Source organism: Syngnathus floridae, chromosome 5, assembly GCF_059516105.1.
Source record: "Syngnathus floridae isolate MCC-2025c chromosome 5, RoL_Sflo_1.0, whole genome shotgun sequence".
Classification (NCBI taxonomy): Eukaryota; Metazoa; Chordata; class Actinopteri; order Syngnathiformes; family Syngnathidae; genus Syngnathus; species Syngnathus floridae.
Genome location: NC_142417.1, coordinates 9,243,786 through 9,265,667, shown reverse-complemented (window position 1 = coordinate 9,265,667; position 21,882 = coordinate 9,243,786). Strand labels below are relative to the sequence as shown.

Genomic DNA, 21,882 nt, shown 5'->3' with positions numbered 1-21,882 from the left:
GTGGTGTGTAATTACAGAGCAGCCCCAAGCCTGGTGGTCAGACCAGTGGGCTGACTGCTGACAGCCGTGCTTGTTTGGCCTACAGACATGAGTTCCCATTGGCACTCGCAGACAGGAGCTGTGGGTTAGGTAGACCCTCTCTGAACAGGATGCCTTCCATAAATCTTCCCCTTTCACCCCTAATTCTCCCACTTCCTCAGCAGAGGGTTTCATCAGGGGAAAACGCCCCGTAGAGCTTTGGGCCAGATGGACGGGAATACCTGCAAATGATACTAATCATGGGAAAATGGAGCGCTGCAGACAGTTCACATCTTCCCCTCTAATCACTAAGCAGGTAGTCCAGCCCCTATGCTTTGGCTCGTTTTGGGGTGTGACGGTGTGGTGGTGGTCTGGTTTTCTATGAGACAGTAAATGTTGTCTCATGACCCATCTCAGCCAATAACAGATGGAAGCCTGACAATATTGTTCAGTTTAACAAATTTATAGGTCAGCATCCAATGTAAGGTTTATGCCAAATTAATAGCATTAATAATCATGTCATAAAATCTGATTAATACATCCAATTATAGATATCTACTTGCATTCCTGGACAGGAAAAAAAAAGCGTTAGTGGTTGAATGTTGTGCTTAATTTCTGAATAATCACACAAACCCAGTGAGCTGGTTCAAAGTCAGAATTTGCTTGACTCCCTAAATTCTTCATCAAAATGACAAAATGTTGAAAGCTCAATAAATTATACGGCTGCATGAAACTTCTTCATGATGTTGGTGGTCTCTTCTTGCTTTTATGATTGGTGGCCTGATGGATTTATTAAACAGCCAAGGGATTTGTCTAATAATAAGTCATGAATGGCTCATTGAGAATCCTCACGATTCTCTGGAATTGACTGAAGAAGAAAAAACATGACATCAACTTTGTGCTACAACAACGCAGACCTCCTTTAGTCAGAATAAATCAGGTCAGTATGACACTGACAAGGAAACAGGAGGGAGATTCTTCCATTGCTTTAACTGCGCCCCTGCACACTGATGGAAAATGATTAGAGTGAGTTTATCCAGGTTAGCGATGTTAGCACCAAGTTTCTACTGTGACAGTTGTAAAAAGAGGCTTAGTCAATCACGTGGCACATAAAGAGACAACCAAACAAATTCACACTCACATGTGTCAATATGTGGAAATTTATTTGAACACTCACTGCCTCAATGGAAGTTAGTGAACCACCACAATGCTGGCGTGAATGTGAGTTTTTTCCTACGATATCTGACTATTTATGACTCAAGCCGCATCACACACTAAAAAGATTAGAAACCTGAAGCTTCCTCGTGATTTATCTTTTCAATCAAACTTGGAACTCGAAAAACTCATATTGTAAGTTGGGGCACTTGTAAGTCACCTGGGTGTGGTATCTAAAGGAAATTTTGGGATAAAACCCAAGAAAACAAAACTGACCCGGCATGCACATTACAGCACCAACTAGCCAAAGCAGCGACTCTGGCATTTACATCAAATCCAAAACTCTTAAGGACATGTTTTTTTTAACGATCTGCACTTGCTCCAGTCACTCCCTCACAAACAAGCAGTGACATAGAGACCATTTTTTTCATGTAAACAAACGTGTGGTCCACTTAAAGTGGCTAAAGTTAGCAGTGGGCACATCTGCTGAATTGCAAAGTTAGATTTAAATGTGGTGGGACGAGCTGCGCCACCCAATCCAATAGTCTTCAAACATTTCCTGCACTTGAAAGGAGCAGATGTCTAATAAAAGTGTGTGACGAGCTGACAACACGACATACACACGTCACTTCTATTAAGAGAGACGGACACCTGATAAAAGCTTTCGCGGTGACCCCGATCGACCTTCAACTCTGTGACGCACTCCCTCTCGTTCAAGAAGCGTGGTTGACATCGTCTCCATTGATGCGAGACCCTCTTGCCTCTTTTTGTGATCCAACTGCGTTTTGGAAAATTTGTGTGAAAACAAGAAACCACACACTCCATTGCTGGTTTGGTGTGGCAGGCTTAGCGCGGGTGACCTCTCTATATAAAACACTCCCGACACACCGCAGCCATGAAATCTCTGTCCTCAACACGCTGCCACAGCTGGCCAACACGCAACAGCTCGAAAAACAACACCGAGCAGAAAAAGACGTCCAAAATAAACGCACAGAAACAATATATTTCTTGCTGTTGAAATATTAGATGGGCTGTTCGCAGCTGCACTCTGGGACTAAAATAATGAACTATATAAATTAATGTTGCTGTAGCTGGTTGTGTTTTACTGTAACTGTTCTTGTTTTCATAGTGGTTCATAATTTCATCATTCATCGTTAGTCCTGCCATCTGGAAACACAGACAATATTGGCTGTGAAAGTCAATGGTGAAAGGAACACAAACAGTCTGGAAACCTGACAGGTGATAATCAGGCCAAAAGTTGAACAAAAAATGTTTCAGTGTAACCGAAAATGTTGCAAGTAATCCCCGATTTCACATAGCGGCATTTACTATTTGCACAAGTGCTCTTTTAAAGCCTCGTGTTATCGTTATTTCTCGTACTTTGTATAATAAGAGTGTATTATTTTTAGCCCTTTTTATACTACGTCTCAGAGGGAGATATTGTGTGTTTAATGGCACCACATTTATTTGACAGCTGTACTTGTAGAGTGTAAGAAACTCCATCATATCGAAAAATATAGTCACTATTTTTTTTCAACGGTACCAGGTAATATTTCACGAAAAGTCTAAAGTTCAAAATCTGAAAACCAAAGCCAAGAAGAGGATAAAATGTTACCTTACAATGACAAAAATCTTGATGTCTTGTATTAAATATGGTCTTTCTTTGTGGTGGACTCAATTCATCTACTTCAGGAGTCATTAATAATCGGGGATCAACCAGGTTAGCACTACGCTTATGCCAGCGATGTATAATGACAAGTCAAATTAAATGTTCTACTAGATGGCAGACGGCATGTCTACATAATTAACGCATCAGTCCACTTTTTGTAACATTTCTGTTGGTTGGCATGCCATTATAGTCTTTATGAACCTTTGCTCCGGGCAACATTGCTCTTGAGAATAGGAGAAGCTGCTCTCAAGAAACCATGTAGGTGAACTCCTGACCAAGAAACCCTTTTGTCTGACCCCAATTACTTCCCAGAGGTTGACAAGTTCTCCATGCTCCGTGTCCTCAGCTGTAGCCAAGCATGGCCCAATCCGCGAAGCTTACATCCGAACACGGTCCATGTCTTCTGTTGTACACACTCAGGAAGTGGCTGAGGGAATCTTTGGCCCCTCGCTGTAGGCTTTACTGTCTGAGGCTGTTCTGAAGACTTACAATGTCTCCTGTCTTGTAATATGACATGAGCACATGTAAATATTGGAGTGGGCTGTCAATAAGCTAAATCTGTCCACAGCCAGCCATGCAAACAGAAGAAACGGTCGAGTCGTCTCTGACGAATGTGCAGACATATCCACGGCAACCAAGCACAAAAGTGCTTGTTGAGCACATCCACTGTGTGACAGAGACTGCGAGCGCCTTCCCTGAGCCAAGACAGGATTGCCAAACTGCAGTCATCAGGACCGTATAATAAATGAACAATCGTGCTTTCATCACAAACCACAAACCTGCTTCTCTTCACATGCCTCTAAATGAACTGAGAACAGCACGTATGTGTCATGTTTTGTTTTTTTCCTCGTGATTTAACTTCTTTTGGACAACATTGCCCAATTCCACCACAATTGGATATGTCATCTATTGAGGGAACATCTCGTATAACGCTTAAATTCTTATTTTCCCCTCGGATCATTCCAGTGGGGCGTTTTTGGGGCTTGCTTTGGGATTTGTCTGGATGAAAAATGTCCAATGACACTTTCTGAAATTGCTGTCAGATTGCAGATGTGGGAAAGAGGCATTCGATATCTTAAATAACTCCCCCAACATTAGAACACCCCCCCTCATCAAAAATGTGAGCATCCACTTGTATTTACTTTGAGATGAGAAGCTAATTATAACCCTGGTTTTGAGGAGTTTATGAAAGCTTGTAAGATAAGAATATACATATTGCCAACATTATTTTTAAAAATAGTAAGTGTGCATCAAAATGACTTCAACCTGCAGAAGCTCGTTTTGCAACTCCCGACATTAACGTTTTAATTAAGCAGAGTAAAAATCCGCCTGATCAAAGCATAGCTGTCTAACGTGTCCGACATTCTGCAAGTGGGCGAGGGGAATCTTTTGTTGTGGGCTTGATTTAAGCCATGTCACATCTATTGTTAAACATACGAGCTTGGCACACTCAGATAGTCTTTGATTTCGACAGCTCCTATTCTTTCCCCAAATAGAAAGCTCATTTAAGGCAACAACATGTCAGAAAACCATGAGGAGCGCTTGCTAAGAATAACTGTGAGTTTATGAGATTATAAAACATAAGAGACAAGTCCGATTCACTGAATAACATATAATCAATGGAATGACTCTTTTACATATGAATACGCTGTCAGGATCAACATTTAAGTATTATAATACTTGGTTATTATAATCCCCTTCTCCCACTCTCACGGCTATAATAGCTTCCACTTTATATAAAATTTCGGTCCATCTATTCATAAAGAGGAAATTTTGAGAGGCAAAAAGATTAGGAATACTGGATTGCTTGATGCGGTGGTGGTTTCACACTAAACTCAACCAAGCATGCTTTTATGGTTCTTTCTTTTTATTTATTTTTTTTTGCACTGGCATAAGGCCCGTCTGAAACCTGTTATACAAATTTGGCGGCATAGAAAATGACTCCAGTTAAAGAATAGAGCTTTAAATGAACTAAAAGATAGCCAACCATGAATTAATCAGTTGTTTAAGAAGTATACGGGTATCTCAATACTTTTGTTTATATCATATACTCATGAAGACTGAGTGGTGAAGTGTTTATTAATCAGATTAAATTAAGGTTTGCAACATTGACGGGCTAAAAAAAATTATTGTTTTCTCAGAAAAATTAAAACCGATCGATAGCATTTTGGAACATAGCACTTCATAAATAAGTACTATAATAACCACTTTTCCCACACCTGCCTATTTAATAAAAAACGTAGCACTTGTTGAATTTTCTCTATGTGGCCAAAAGTGGGAAAACAATGTACACCCCCTGATGTAGTAGTATAATTCCAGTGTTCATGTAAACGTACGTGTACACACACAAGTAGGTGTAAAAGTGCACAGCCACACTAAAACACTGCACGAGTATAAGTAAGAAGCGGGAGTGAAGTAAGTAAGAGTGTGATGCTGAGCTGAGTCTAATCCTCGAGTGAATGGTGTGCTGTGTGCCAGGCATTCCTCTGTGTCTTTTTAAGGCTTTTGGGGGATTAGACCCCACTTACTTCCAGGGCCGCAGGGTGGGATCAAAGCTGACTTGACTTTTTCAGGCTCAGTTTGCAAAACATTCGGGTGGCACCGTGGAATAGAACACCACGGTCAAAATGCGAGTCGCACCTGGTGGGGGTCAAACTTGGCATAATCCAACACAGCACTCACTGTCAATCTGCTCACTGATGGACGGCACCGAGGTTCAAGTGGCAATGACAATAAAGCGCTTAGGGGAATACAACTGAAAACGAAGCCTCAAGAATGAATTTCACAATCTGGTTTCCACGGCACAGTCATTACAAGGGCTAAACTTAGATCCAGTAAAGCAGACTACAGACAAAACAAACCTGATCTCAGGTGACCTCTGAACAGCGGTGCAGATCCGTATAATATCTGACCTTTAGCCCGTTACAACAAACCTGTTCGTCAGTAATCCACCACAATCTCCTTTCATGTGCATGTGACCCGGCTCCAGAAGCTATGTGCGAGGGATGACACTAATTACGCAAACGGAGGAATTTGAGAAGCTATCTCTAGCATCTCAGGGGTGATGACAAGTACTTAACCTAACTTGGTCTCACAAAACATGTTCCCCCAGGAAATAAGCACAATGATGTCCAGAGGATTTTATCACAGTAACCTGCAGATAAACATCATGATAACAGGCTTGGGCCTGCACAAAAAAAATATACGCCCCACTTGTTGGGTCTGGATTATCTTCTCCGTCCTATTATTGCTCTTTTTTTTTTTTTGCACATGTGGAAGGCTATTTTGCTTGACAGCCAATTGTAAGCCTCATATACCCTCTGCACACATGTCCTTTTAAATCTTCATGTTCCATGTCTGCTTTTTCTGGACACACACACAAGCAGCCACCCAAACCCGAAATGACGACACCCCAGGTCTGGCAAATGTTTCTCCAACATGAGGTTCTGTCTCATGTCTACATCCTCTGAGAAGAAAGTGGGCCTTCGTGCATGCAGGGACTTGGTGTGTTTGTGTTTTGCACCACTGGAGATAAGTACGCATGCTCTCTGTGTTCAACAAAGGGATGATAAAGTAAAAAACACAGACACAGGGGATGGGGAGGGAGATATATTTTTTTTTTACGGCTCGAGATGAGGGTCGAGGAGTGTTTGGTCAGGCATTGATGTGGCAAAAGCGGCTAAAAGCAATGAAAAGACAACAAACGCAAAATCCAAAAATAAACTGCTTGGTCTCTTTGTAATTGAAAATAAAATAAATGCTGTTTAAAAGTCTACCAGTGGCTTTTTTCACGGCAGTAATTGGAGATTTGCTTCCATGCAATTTAACTTTGATATGCAGCTGTTTGCCTTAATTGTGGCCATTTTTAGGCAACATTTTGAAAAACGGTTTTGATGTAAATTTTATCGCATGTGTACGTGACAAATGTGACACATCGGAAAGATTTAAGTGAAAAAAGCTGGAACTATTATTGCTCACATGCAGATAAAATGCACTTTGTCTATTTTCCTGATTACATCCATTAAACAAGTCCAAATAGGATGAATAATACAAAAAATAGTTGAGGCCAAACATTAAAATCAACAGTGGTTTCCCTTGGGACATTTTCTGTTTCAAAGGGAGATTTATGAGCTGAAGAAGGAGTGCTCCTAGTTGTAGAACAGATGTAGGGATGCTTTTTTTTTTGCCTCATTTTTGGCAGCAGCACACCAGACTGATGATGCAGTCAAAGAAGACACTTGGTAACACATTGTTTCTCGCTCACTGTTATTTGATTCCCTGCTCAAATGGCTAAGAAACAATTTGATCCCTAAATTCTCATCTTTGCTTTGAAATCGGTATATGGAAATATTTTCTTTCTTTTTTTTATTTAGTTTGACCAATAGAAAGCTTGCACAATATGGATTTATTGTGATTTTTAGCTATGATGTTTTAAAAAATAAAATACGCCTGTTGCCCAACCAACTCAATATATTATATGATTATGATTATACCTGAACATGATAAAGGACAAAAAAATACACCAGATTATTGCATCTCTGGTTAATATATTTTTTTTTTAAAGAAATTCTTGACCGGTGTAACAGGCACAAGGAGAGGAGATAGCGGAAGGAAGTGTTCTCACTCCCTTCATGCTCTTTATCCTTCTGACTTCACACCAGAATGTTGGCCTTATCAGTACAACATGTCCACAGTTGACAGAGTGAAGACATGCGCACCATGATGAAAGAACACACAAATACACACAAACACAGAGAGCGCAAGGGGAGGGTGCCATGCAGAGGACTGGAAACAGATTACACAAGGAGCAGCCGAGCGGGGAAACAGATGAAAATTTAGCTGAGCCGTCAACGCCTCCTCATCGCCGACAAACAACAGGCCAGATGAGAAGCGAACAACTGCGCCATCAATCATGCTGCCCGTGTCAGCTAATAAAAGAGAGCGCACGATGGGTGCAGGGCCGTGAGGGTCTGCCGACCATCCAGCCGGACCTGGTGCTTACAAAAGAACCCCAGCTCCCCTCTCCAAACGCCCCTATGCTGGCACCCAGTACATTTTACAACAACAGTCTTCCCTACACTCCTTCACACCCACAGTGTGAGAAAGTGCTGATGGAGGCAAAGAAAAAGTCCAAGAAAAACTCCACAGTAGACACTCTTGTAGCATCCAGAATTTCCCTGCATGAGTACAAGTTGCTTTGTTCACATGCAACCGGCAGATTCCTAATATCAGAAATGCAGCGCTGTACATGAGGAGAAGAAAAAAAAGTTTCCATCACATTTGGAAATATAAAACAGGTTGAGTTTTGTTTTACGATCATAACCACATCGGAAGGTGAGCACGGGAACCTTTAGTTATTTGGTAGATCGATTTCACAAGGAGTGACTTCGCTAGTGTGCTTTACTTTTTTGTGATACTTATTCTAAATACCACTACAAAAAAATGGAAATCAAAAGGGGGAGAAAAAAAATGTGCTGTCCTGGCTGCAGAGTATTTTGAAATTACAAAAAGGTGACAAAAAGAACACACTGTACACTAGAAAGTTGGCTCTTTTGTGTGAATGTTACTCACATTCCAATCCCATGGGGAATAACAAGAGTCACTTGTATGTAAAAGCATGACTTTACTTAGATCCTTTTGTATTTGTTTAATTGTTTTACTGCTTCAGGATGCATGAAGGGGGAAAAAAACAGCATTTGGAAGCGCTTAGGACCTCCGATATATTGCAGATGGCTTTGTGATTTCATTATTGCATCAGAACAAACATAATTTAGGACTCGGCAGTTGCATTTAGTCAACGAGGTCAAAATAAATTATCAAAGTTTCATCGACAGAAAAAAAAAGGGGAGGTTTTGTTCTTTGGAGAACTTTGGAGTTTCACTCATATTCGGTTACATCGTCCAAGAGACTTGCTATTAATTATCAACAAAGTTGTAGTCATGGCAGCTGGTGATGACATTTGGATTAACTCAACTAAATATGTCTGAAGCCATGCTCAAAGTGTTCACGTGTGTGTATGTGTGTGTGCGTGTGTGTGTCTTCCTCTTCTGTGGCATTATCAGACAGTGTGTGTTATGTAGAGCAGGCAAATCAGCAGGTAAGAATTTGGCATAAAACAGATGAATGTGTTTCTTCAGGCAAATAAAATCTACACGAAAAATTGTCCTCACAGAATGAGCTGCGTCACACGCTGTGTTAAAATACTCTGCATAAAACTGCACATGACTATATAGCCAGGTCACGATAAAAACGTATTTTTGTTTTGAAGGCTTGTATTTTAATTGCACATGACATCATCTGCGGGAAGATAATTCTCCAAGGCAATTGGAAAATGGAAGTTATTTTATTGTTTCCTCCACATTCTTATGAGGCCATGAGAGTTAAATCCTTACTATTATTTCTACATACGAAACATATCAGTAGAGTTTCAGGACAAATGTCACAAAAGACTTAGTATTTTCAAACTCAAATTATCCATCCGTCCATCTACAGAGTAGTGACGGTTTTTCATCCATTATTTCACTTATCCATGCATTTATCCACCCATCTATGTGTCCCTGCAATCCATCAGTCTGCGTGTCATTCATTCAATCCTGCCAATAGCGTAATAACAGTGGAGTGTCGATGTGTAACGTGGAAGATGACAGACAGAGAAATCCATCCAACATTCACCTCCTTCTCAACCTTCCAGTTGTCAGCAAGCTTCTTAGCAGCCAGAGAGCTGCTGGCTGCCCAACTTCGTTGTCATTACAAATTACCTACACTATGTCAGACAAGCACACACAATGCAACCAACCGTCTCGCTTATGCAAAGCCTCTCGTGATTTTCCAGGAATTGGGATGTCTAAGTCATAAGAGTGTCATGGAAGGGTCTAGTGTTGACTATAGAAATGATGTGAGCCTTTTCCCCCATACTATATAAAAAGATATTTATATTGGATTAATGAGCGGTTATAAAGTGCACTACACATCACACACACTTGTGGCCATATGTCTCCAAGTCAGACCTGGACATGATGAAGATGAGAAAACAAGGTGACAGATTAAAAAAACGAAACAAATCATCTTTATAATATTTATATTTGTCAGCTGCAGCTGTATGCAATGGCTGTGCCTAAGGAAGGTTGGCTTCAATGCAGAACTGGACTTCCAGAACCCATTCGCCTTGAACTATGAGTAACTAGGTCAGCCTTTCCAGCGCCAGACCCCAAAAAGCACGCAGAGTCCTCGGCTTTCTACCTTTGTGTGATGACTTGACTTTCTATCGCGTTGCTGCTTTTCTTTGCGAATTAATATTGGAATAATCCTGCAAATGAGTCATTAGAGGATGAGCAGTGGTGAGCAGTGGGCTCTTATCCTGTGAAAAAAAATCTCAAGCGAGAACATGGGTTGAAGCCTTTACTCTAACTTCAAGTGACATCTTTGAATTCCCGACAGGATCCACTCTGGCCTCCAAGATAAGCTTAGGAGCCAAAATGAGAGAAGAGAAAACAAAAGTCTGGGAAACTATGGTAATGGCGACAATTTTATTTCATACATGTACTTTTATCTCTCGCAATCTTCTGAAATGTTGACGGTGCTGTCTTTGAATTACTGATACTCCATAACTAATTAAGGTCACAGTGTACTCACCCCATTTCTAAGGAATCTAACCCAAACCCTGAAAAAAATTTGTTGGGACATCGCTAACACTCAAACACAAATGAATAATGTTGTTTTCATTAGTCACTTCCAATTGTTTATTTGCAGTGACAATTTTATCCAGTAGGGTGGGACTGTTAAAGACTGCCTTATATCTTATTTGTCATGAAAATTTCATAAAATTGACCTTTTATGTTTAATTATGCTTATTATTTCGGCTGTGCCCAACGCCAGCTGGGGTAGGTTCCAGCATACCTATGACCCTTGCGAGGGAGGATAAGGCGTTCCTCACAGTCCAAACATAACATCTGATTTGCACTTTTTTAGCAACATAGAACTTGAAGGAATTGGCACCTATAGAATGACATCATTTTCGCTTTAGAATGTTCAAGAACTCACTCTGAGCACAAGCAAGGAAGGAATAACAAAAGAACTCCATCTTTAAGACCTTCCGTTTTGTCTTGGGGTCAGGACCCATCTGGCCAGAGATCTAGTATTGCTCTTCTAGCAGGTCTTTGTGTACCCAAGTCACTCAAGTTGTTTATACAGGAAAGTGAAGAATTCATATTAAAAGACTTAGCTAAGGTTAGCCATAATGTCTAAATTGGACATAATGATAGTTAATGCCCAAATAAGTTGAAAACCACTTGTGTGCTCAGGGCCAGATCCTTCTCTGGAAGGTTTACTTTCTGACACACTTCATTACCTAATGTTGTAAATATGTCAGGCCCTGGTTATGGGAACAAAGGACATGAGAAATGTGATTTATTCAAAACCAACTAAATTGAATCTTTTATTTCAAAATATTGTTTGTTAGTTTCTTTGTTGGTTGGGCAAACGCGTTCTTGCATTTTATCATCTGCAGTGAATATTTTTCTGCCTGGTCAACTTTTGGTCTAGTGATAAACATGCCATTATGAAAAGTTAAATAAACCTAGACCAAATGGGTGAATAATTCTCAATGTAGCAGACATAAATTGCATCGGTCCAGAACAGAGCACCAAATTATAGTTACACCAACAACGTTTTCATCCACTTTTACCTCAAATTGCGTACGTAACATTACAGTGGTAGAGTTGGATCGAGCTAGGTGATAAGTGTGCAGCACGGTGTCTCACAGTTTGGACAGAGTGTGAAGGTCTGCCAAGAGAAATAATAGTGCATGACATAATCTTTGTCCATCGTGGTTTCATCCACAGGACAGCGCTCCAAATTTGGCATATTAGCTGCGATTTACTGCCAATGTGTCACAGAACAAATGCAGCTTGTGTGTGTGTGTGTGCTTATGATAAAACACAGGCAGCAAAATCTGTGCCTGTGTCTTGTGTGGGATCTTTTTTTTAAACTCTCTGACGAGCAAGCAGAGCATCCTTCTTTGTGTGGATGTATGCTGATAAGAACAGGTATGTTTTTGAAGGTGTGTTTCCAGCTTGGCCTCATACTGTGACTGAGTTGGCATGATCACCTCGGGAAGCAGCAACATGCAGACACATGTTCTGGACTTTATTTATGGTGCTGATAGAGGCGGAGGAGGTCATCATGCACAATGCTGGCTGCACGTTGTGGACGTGGCATAGGTCCAACCAAAACAATAGCCCTGGTGCAGCCCCCTGGATGAGTCCCATGGGGGCAGTGGAAAGAGCGGAATGCAAGACTGGGTTTAGAGGTTCAAGGGTACGTCCTGTAGTTAATGAGATCACCTCGCTAGGCCCCCCAACATTGTCTTACAGCAGGACCGCTGCAACAACGTCCTCCTGATGTGGGCCACTAAAACACAAAGTCCACAATGCTCCCCTGAGGTAATCAAAACAAGATGTCCCTCCAAGGATGAAGGTGCCAGAAAGTGCCATGCTCTGCAAACTAGATGTTGATGCTTTGCAGCTAAATTGCACATGGCCGCCTGCACTGGCTAATTTGTTCAAGTAAAAAAAAGGACGTGACCTGAGGAAATGCCAAAGAGCAAAGCAGAAACAAACACTTTGCTTAATGGGGCATGCCTCACATGGTCTATGGATGCAAATGGTACTTTCACTTGTTATGAAACATAACAGTGGTGGGATTCTCCGCATGATAGTGAAATGGACCGTGGCCCTAAAATAATGCATAAAACAAGTGAGCATTACAGAAAAGTGAAATCATAATGATTCAACAAGAATTAAGCATTATTTTGCACAGCGGGTAAATTAGCACAGTGGAACTCCTGATGGCAAGTTCCCCGAGGTAAGACATTGCAAGTTGAGCAAAAATTCTTCCTCCAAAGTCGCAGAACACTTAAGAGTTGGAATCTCACTCACTCATGCTTTTTTTTTTTTTTTTTAGCTTTTATTCCAACAGATGGAGACACATTAAGAAAGAAATGTAAAAGCTATGTGTGTGAAGGGTCGAGGTCCTGACTTATGTGGAGTCCTTGGAGGGGGTGCGCTCCGGCTGGAGACTCCCCTTGTTCTGCTCGGGGACTTCAATTCTCATGTGAGCAATGACAGTGAGACCTTGAAGGGCATGATTAAGAGGAAATGCTCCATGACCTAAACCTGAGTGGTGCTTTGTTATTGGACCTATACTTGAGGTTGTCAAGGTGGTTAATAAAAAGCTCCTCAGACAGCAAAGATTCCAGGGTTGGACTCATAATACTTGAAAATGCTCCAGATGGAATATGACTTAGTAAGGTTCTAATCCCTAAGCAATTAGAGGACGACAGTATTTTTGGAGCAATTATTAGCATCATTGCATAGACAGATCATCTCATTGATGTCTACTGGGCCAACAATACCTCACAGTCCTTGGGCAAAGATTCATTCACAAATTTGGGAGTGTTTGTTGAATGATTTGAAACTTGGCACGGTGGAAATCCTGGAAAGTCACACAATCCTGTAGTTATATTTTTCCTTGCACTTCCTGTAAATCCCGCTTTTGTTTGCCATGTAATCCAACAGCTTCATAAAGTATATCAGTCACTTGAGCTTTAGAGGCACGTAGTGTTGCGCTCCACTCTTCTCATCTGGCCCTTGAAGTAAAGTCATTTATCTTTGCTGGAGACTATTCAAAGCCGAGCACTCAAGCACGCGGCCGCAGATCATCTTTACTCGCCTTTTTCGTCCAGAACTAATCGTAACCATCAGCACCGCTCATCTCATCCCTGCTCGGCGTCTCTGCTCGGCATCGAATGAGACGCCACGTGAACAGATGGGAACCAACGTAGCGGTTAAACTCACAGCACAAGCAGAGTCAACTGTTGCATTCAAAGTTTGGCTGGGAAGAGGTGACTGAACCCGAGGGGGCGGTGTAGTTAGGGAGGTCTGCGATTGAGCGCCCATAAGTGATGTCACCACTACAAACCGCAGTAAAATGTGTGTGATGTGGCTTGTTTGTGGTTGAGAGTACATGGGAGCGGCGGCTTCAAGGTCGACTCCATAATATCCCACCCACTTAGAATCAATCGACGTTATACAATGTGTGTTTAAGAGCTCAGAACAGAGCCAAACAAGCAGCTACGTCGTGAAAACCAGTGGTGTGTATAAAACCACTGACTACTACAGCATAAGGAATCAAATACATTTGATTAAGTAAGTAAATAATTCACGCAAAAACAGAAAGACGCCGTTGGATAACTTTCAGTTTACAGTTTTTATCACCATTAGGGCTGACCAAAAAATAATTTCCTCCTTCAAAATGCACCTTCAAGTCAGACTGATATTTTATCTGCCAATATGGGCAATTGGGTTTTCCAATAAGACCATGATCTCAAACATACACTAAAACGAGTTCCCAAATGGAGAAAGCAGTCAAACATTAAGGTTCAAGAATGGCCATCTCATCAAAATAAAAAATACTTCTAGAATGGCCCTCCAGAAAGACTCCAATGCTATTGAAAATTTGTGGATTATGCTTAAAAACCAAGTTCGTTCCAAGAAAGCAACCAATTTAAATTAATCATGAGGAATTCTGCCAAAAGAGTGTTTAAATATCCATCTACAGTAAAAAAAAAAAAAAAAAAAAAAAAAAGGATCTGGTAGCGGTGACTCTAGCTATGGGACATTTATCCAATATCAGTGGCGGTATATATTTTTATTATTATTATTATTATTATTTTTTGAACTGCTGACGAGGCCCACTTTCTTTCTAAGTGTAGGAAAAACAGATTTGAATGAGCTCCCAGGGGAAGTGTTGGGAAATAATAAATAAATCAGTGAGCGGAATTGCCGTTTCCAGCTCAGCAGCCAGATACATAAAACTTAACTCAGATTCAAGGCAGACTGATCTGGAAAGTTTGCACGTCACATGAAATCTATAAAATGTGCCGTGCCATTAAGTGTAGAACAAAATATTGAAATCCATCTCACACATTACTGGTGGACGGCTTGTTAAGTCTCTTATCCGCTGTGTTGGTCATCTCCAAGTACATCACAGTGTGGTCTTTCACCTAGTGTGAAAAGATATATGTATAAAAAAAATATTTGTACATACTCTGTGTAGTGTTGCTAGAATCTACTGACGTTATGCTAATTTGGACTTGTCAGTGGTGGATCTGTTAAATTTAATAAGTAGTCAGTCGCTTCCCATGAGGGACGCCTGGTGGGCCAGAGAAAGCCGCTTGCTCATCTGGAGCCGTGAGGCCGCTTCACCTCAAATTCAGCTGCTTCCAATTTGGGTCTCAACACTTGCCATTGCATTTGCCATTGACACCAGGAAGATCAGCTGCTGTGCGGCCTTTCTGCAGCTGCCGACCTCAATGCATGTTTGCGTTTTTGTGTCTCTCTGCAGACTTTGGAAGGACATGGGGACTATGTGTGTGTGGGGGGGGGTGTACCTCGACTGACAAGAAGCCAAACACAACACGGAAACATCGGCAATGCCTCCAGGAGAGTCTGGCGTTTGAATGGACGATGTGTTGGCAGTTTTAAAATATTCATAGCTTTGTTGTAGTAGTGGGAGAGGAGATCATCTGCTCTAGTTCACCTCAGGCTGGTCTTCCTCTACTCACAGCTACTAAAGCCTGCCACCTTGCAGCAACTAATCACACCAAACAGCCGCATCTGTCACTGAACAAATCCTCGTACGCAACATTTCCTGCCTCCAAACCCTCATTCGCACTTTGGCGGGCACATATAACATTCATGCGCACTCCCACTCTTGCTTTGCAAAGTGTGACTGAATGATGTTTAAAGCACGGGGTTTAGTGTGTATGCCGGTGATAAGGCCAGGCAGAGCTGTGAAAACACAGATTAGGTTTCCGCGGATTATTAAGGACAACGCGCCTCAGCCTCCCGGCCATACCGCAAATTGCATCTGAAAAACCGCGGCCTCCTCCGCATGGCTTTGAGATATGTCTTGATGAGTACCCCCTGCGGTGGAGCTTTGACAGCCATGTTAATTCGTGCGTAAATTAACCCAGCCTGGCAACCCCCCCTGCCCACCTCCTACCCCCACCTGATAAGGTTCGCTCATGTCTTTGATGGCTCTTGTCAATACATCACAAGCAAGGTATCGAGCGTCGTCGATAGTCACGGTCTCAAGAGAAGATAAATGTTCCGATAACTTTTGGCAACCAGCTTCATTTTAGCATGAGGATAAAATATTTATAATCCAATTTGAAAAGTTGAATTCATCCTGATGCCGTTGTCTCTTAATGAGGTCTAATTTTTCATATTTATTTTGGATGCTATGCCATCTGAAAAGAAGCATTTACCGTACTTCTATGGAATGCCAATGCTAACCAAGCATACATTAAATCTCGACTCCTGGCAGCCTATGAAATTTCCCCCATCTGCAAATACTTAGACATTTTTTTTCTCCTTTGGACTCAATCAGCGATAAAAGACCATTATGTTCGCGGTCCAGAGGTAAGACAATATCTCCCAAACCTCATAGAAAACAATTAGAAGTCAGTAATTACACCACTGGTCTGGAATTCCAGCCAAAGCCTGAGGTCGGGGGGTGAGACGGTCAGCAAAAGCGCGCATGTTGGATGTAGTGTTATCTTACCCCGCATGGACTTTGAAGGAGTGCAAGCTTGGTTATGAACCCTGATGTGATGTCATGTTTTGCTTTACAAGTAAGAATACGATTAGGCCTGAAATCCTGTGTGACAGCATGGCACCATCATTCCGTATTATCCTCCCTCATTTATCTCAGCATGCTGCTGCTGCTGCCGCCTTGGTTTTGGGAAAGGCAAAACTAAAACAGAGACATGTTATCTCGACTTATGTTTGTCGATTGCTGGAAGGCAGGGGGCTGGTGAGAACGGACGGACACAAAAGAAAACAACTCTCATCTCCTTTTAACCACATCAGTGAGAGCACTGTCGGCATGTGCACAGTTTACACCCTAAGGCAGCCGGGATGTTAATACTGTAATAATGCATACTGAGACTTGGAGTCAGTGATGACCCAATGAAAGAACGATGGGGGGGGGGGGTCAAACTAAATGAGCGGATCATACCCATTTTCCACAGTCTGACAAGCAGAACAATGGGGATGATGGGAAGGAGAGGCCTGTCAAAGGTACAATATATGTATGGCTCCACTTTTTCAATGAGATTAGTAGATTGTTATCTTAGAGTGGATAAATTAGATAAATTGAATTTAAGGTAAAAAAATATATATATATTAAAAAGTAGAAAGCAAGACGGGGGGAGTCCCAAGCAGATATTAAGAAGTTGCCTTTCAAACTTGCACTCATTGAACTGTGTGCAGCTTTCACTTTGCTCCGTGGCAACAGATTTAAGCCCACACCGTGTTTGAGCTTTGCCCATGTGGCCGGCTTTTATTTCGGCTTCAAGCTGTGAATGAGGCGAGCGGCAGTACGCTCTCAGGTTCTGAGGTCCCCTTCGCATTTCTGCTCACATGGCGCGGACAGAACAAAGCGCCGGTGGCCCTGGATAGCGTCCGCCGTGCCAGAGCGTAAGGCCCCCGTCAATGGAAAGTGTCACGTCTACTCAGCGCAGACTGTGATCTGAGCCACCCGAAACAGAGCTCAGTTAAGTGGTTAATCCCAGTATCCCTGCTGGCTCAACAGCCCCCTGCTACCATGACAACCGGAGGGGAATCTCCTTTGGAAACAACTTAATTGGATCATTTCCTCTCTGCGCTGCTTTTGTTAAGTCTAGTCCGCTAGTGAACTTGGCGTTTTTGTATTGTGACTGTTGTGATCACGTGGAGCTCACCTGCAGGCTGTTGGACAAACAGGCCCTGCTTTCATCAAAAAGTGACCACCTCAATCTTAATCTGCTTTAAATCACAAAATCATGACAATTTAGGACCCCCAGACAAGTGCGGACCTAAATAGGAAATCCACCCACCTTCCGAGACAGTCTGTGCATGGGTGCCTGTGCCCGGGAAAGACATTACACATGTGCGCGTACCTCAAGCGGCTACTGTGGTCGCAAAAAGAAAACAGCCACACTCACATGGCACTTTGAGAGGATGATGACTATTTCCAGCCACACCACAAAACCACACTAAAGCCCCATGGCAACATTGCAGCAGCTCAATTTAACCTGATGAAACAAGGCTGAAGTATTTCATTTACTATACACCTTATTATTATCATCATTGTTCATTAATAATAATAATAATAATAATAATAATAATAATAATAATAATCATAATGGATTTGATTTCCCCTGTTTGGACTTACCTTCTTCACAGGCGGTCCCACTAAATCCTGGACAACATTTCCACTCCAGTGAGGTCACAGTGCGGTACACCGTTTTATAGGATGGTCTGACAACTGTCCTGTAGCTGGAAAATACAAAATGGACCCACATGACACACAATTCATCACCGTAAATATTGGAACAATAAAGTTTGATCAAGCTTTTGTTTGCACAATAGGCCCCTGATGGTTACGAGAACTGCACAGACAAATTTAACAAAGGGTCAGGAAAAGGGACGTGACTAAGTAAACAAAGTTTAAAAAAAGGAGGGGCGGGACAGCCAACATTTCATGCTCTTCTTGTAGAATAGCTGTTTCCTGAATGAATAAAGCTTTGTTTAAGTAATGGCATCTTCTGTGCTATTTCCATTCCATTTCTTTAGTGACATCTTAAGGATAAATCTCAGTTGACCAATCAACGGGTAGAAACATGCCAGTGTTCTACCCGAACGTGGTCAATGAACAAGTTTATTCATAATTTGGGTGAATGTGAACTGAAAATACTGTTCAGTATTTCTGCCGTTTTTGTGAACATTCTGGCATCTGTGAACGGGTTGTTCAAGAGTGGAGTGCCAGGTTTTAAGACTTCCAGGAGAAAAAAAACAGCTACTTAACACATGGCAGCCGAACCTTGTTACAGTATGAAGCAAGCGAACTTGAATTGCTGTCATCAAGGTGTAAAAAGCTTGATGACAGATCGGAAGGGCAAATAAAGGGTGCTTACCTCACTTATGAAATCTGTATTGGTTGGCAACAAAATGTAAGCTAAGGCAGGTTGCAGGTGAGTCATCATTTTACAGTCACCTGAAGGTCATATTTTTGAGATTGTAGTGTGAAAGCTGCAGCTGTCTATATGAATGGGTGCCCAAAAAAAAAAATCGTGAAATGCCAGTATTTAAGCATTCTGCTCACCTGCCCCCGGCACATCCCTGCGGCCAGCGGCACGTCTGGTAAACTCTCTGGACGACCGTCCCATTCTGCACTTGGCAACTCACCGTCTTTGTGACCGTATGAGGACACCAGTTTCTGAAGGGACACAAAAAGAAATCTGAAGACACTTTTGTTCTTGAGATACATGAAAATAGCATTCCAGGAGGTGAATAATTCAAGTAGTACATCTGAAAACAGTTACGAGGACACTCGCATGGCAATTGTTACGACAGGAAATTAGCTTGACGGTCACATTCACTATCCCGTTGTCTTGATTCCGTTCTCCCTCCCCCAGCCCTTTTGTTTTGAAACTCCTTTATGGTGTTTGCACAGTTTAATTCCACCAAGAGATATGCACAAGTGCATTGTAAGTCCTGTTTACACTGTTGTGTCCATTCATTTGCATTCAGCTCTCAGATGTCCTCCTAAAGAGCAGATGAGGTCTCATACTGAGATGGGAGTGTTTCAGCACATGCCAATGCAAGGTCAGGAGTCCTCTCTGTGTTCTCAGAAGCTTTGTCAGACATTTTCCCACCCGGTGCCTGGGAGTGTGAAATACACTCTGACATGACAAGAAGCTTATTCGATTGAAAATAAATAAATAAATAGATAAATAAATAAATAAATAAATGTTTCGTCACCACGCAATTTGGGGTTATGTTGTAACACACACACAAAAAACAATCACACACTGAGGTAGTTGAATGTGATGTGTTCCCATGATTTTATTAACAATGATGTAAACACAGCTCCCGATTACATTCACATGTTGATGGCTGGAGGATAAACATGGCAAACTATTACCACGGTGTGTTTACACAATCAATAACTGCGCAGCTCTGTAACTGTGAGCTCCATTTCAAAACCACAAAGGAAACTGTAGGCCACTTAGCGCAGAACTTTGTGTGTTCTGCTGCCAATGTGTTTGCAAGCATAAGGGAGGAGGGGAGGGGGGGGGCACCATCATCTGTTTGTCAATACGCATGACCATATGTTAGTGTGAGAGGAACTAAAAGAAAGCGCCAAAGGCAGAGGATGCTAAGCAGCTCCCATTAACAATCTCCACATGTGGTGGTGGCCGCACACATAGATCTGCCTGATTGAAGAAAAGATTCACTCTACTATAACTCTTTGTATAATCGCTCAAGGCACTTAATTAGGTACACCTTAACCATGTTGGGACTGTTTTCCATCTGCGCTAGAATTGGAAACACTCCTATTAGATTTGACTCTATAGTCTCCAAATAGAATCTTAAAGTTGAGGATTTTAGGGCTGCACATCCGTACTGGAAATCTTCTGAAAGCAATTTATCTACAACTTTAACTTGGAGACTTTGATAACGATTTGACATCAGTTCACTGCAGTAAGAATGGGATGGACATCAAGTAACCTGAAGTCCACCTTCTTCTTGATCGTCTTTCACAATCCATCAGTCACCGCATCTAGTCTATGACGTTGTATGTTGCTGTCATAACACTGCTTCCACCATGTTTGACATTTAATGCGGTATGTTCCTTTCCTTCTCCATACTTTCCTCTTCCAATCACGCTCATACGTGCTGACCTTGGTTTCCTCTGTCAGTCACTGTCGCTGTCTATTTTTCCTGAAAAGTTGAACCGGTCTTTCCATACTTAAACAAAGCAAAGGTCTACACATTGTTTAAAATATCTGATTTTTACATGACATAATTGAAACTACTCTTGACTTCTATTGATTTTATGAACTGTTTTTTTTTCCATCTCCCAATGTAGTCATCTTCCGTTAAGGTCAAGGCCTTTTAATAACATGGCATTGCATTGGACTTCATATTAGTCACTCCAGTCAAATAATATCTCTAATTTGGAATCCTTGCTATTTACAATTTGCGTTCCATAGTCCAATCATACACAAAACACTGAGAAAATTATTACAACAGGACGTATTAAACGCAGAAACAAAAAACTATAAGGAAACTCGGAAAAAGACGTTCATTGAGCACAGCAATTTAGATTGTCGGTAACAAAATATCTCGAAGATTACAGCATGACATCCCAATGTCTTCACATGGGGACACACATTTCTTATCATTAGTGGAAATGATAGCAAAGGTGATCCATCCGGTTAAGTTGAGCGGCATTGTGCAGGGGTGGTCTTTTCTCATCCATTTATCACCACGACCGACTGATAAAGATCAGTTTCCCAGGCTCCGGGTGGGAGGTGGGGGGACATGTGGAGGTACCTGGGAACTGCTAAAGATTGCCACTAGCGGGGATGACTTTTATGGCCTCCTGCTCTCTTTGCCTTGCACTTAGGTAATTATCACAGAGGAAGCACCAACTTTGGTGACTCCACCGGTAATAAGAAGAGCATTTAATAATTTCCGAAGTAGCTTACCTTAATGAGCAATGACGTATGACAAAACAGAGAACAATACTTTCTGGAAGCATGGGAGCATACAAGGATACATTCCTTCTTTTTGCCTGGGAGAGTAAAGATAATTGTCTGTCTTTATAGAGCACAGTTGTCTCCTGTAAGATCCAATTAAATGAATAATGTCAAACAAGGTTGAGTCATTTCAAGAACTATTTTCCAATGCTTTGTTGTCATAGTTAGTAACACTCCCATTAGTTTATTTCAAAACAGTCAATAACATCCCCTTACTGGAGTGGGTTTGAAAATGACATTCTGGTAAATCCTCAGTGTTGGCCCATCTGGTTGCCCTGCAGTGCCCACAGCCTGCATCTTTCATGAGACGGCTTAGTACACTTTGTGCCGAGGACTGGGAGAAGAGAAAAAAAGCTGGCAATTGCATGGGCAGATGCTGCTTGGAAACGTG

General features: G+C 41.7%; 1 protein-coding gene across 6 annotated transcripts in view; it reads right to left on the bottom strand.

Moving 5' to 3' along the window:
* Nucleotides 1–21,882, bottom strand: part of emid1 (EMI domain containing 1) — a 40,229-nt gene that overhangs the window by 14,948 nt on the left and 3,399 nt on the right. For all 6 annotated transcript variants that reach the window (XR_015858534.1, XM_088375524.1, XM_088375523.1 and 3 more), the window contains exons 2-3: nt 19,049–19,162; nt 18,119–18,222 (exon numbers count right to left, since the gene is read on the bottom strand). Coding sequence is in view for 5 of the 6 variants with exons in the window: in XM_088375524.1 (XP_088231650.1) it covers nt 18,119–18,222; nt 19,049–19,162 (218 nt within the window). In the remaining variant the exon portion in view is untranslated. The remainder of the gene's footprint in view (nt 1–18,118; nt 18,223–19,048; nt 19,163–21,882) is intronic.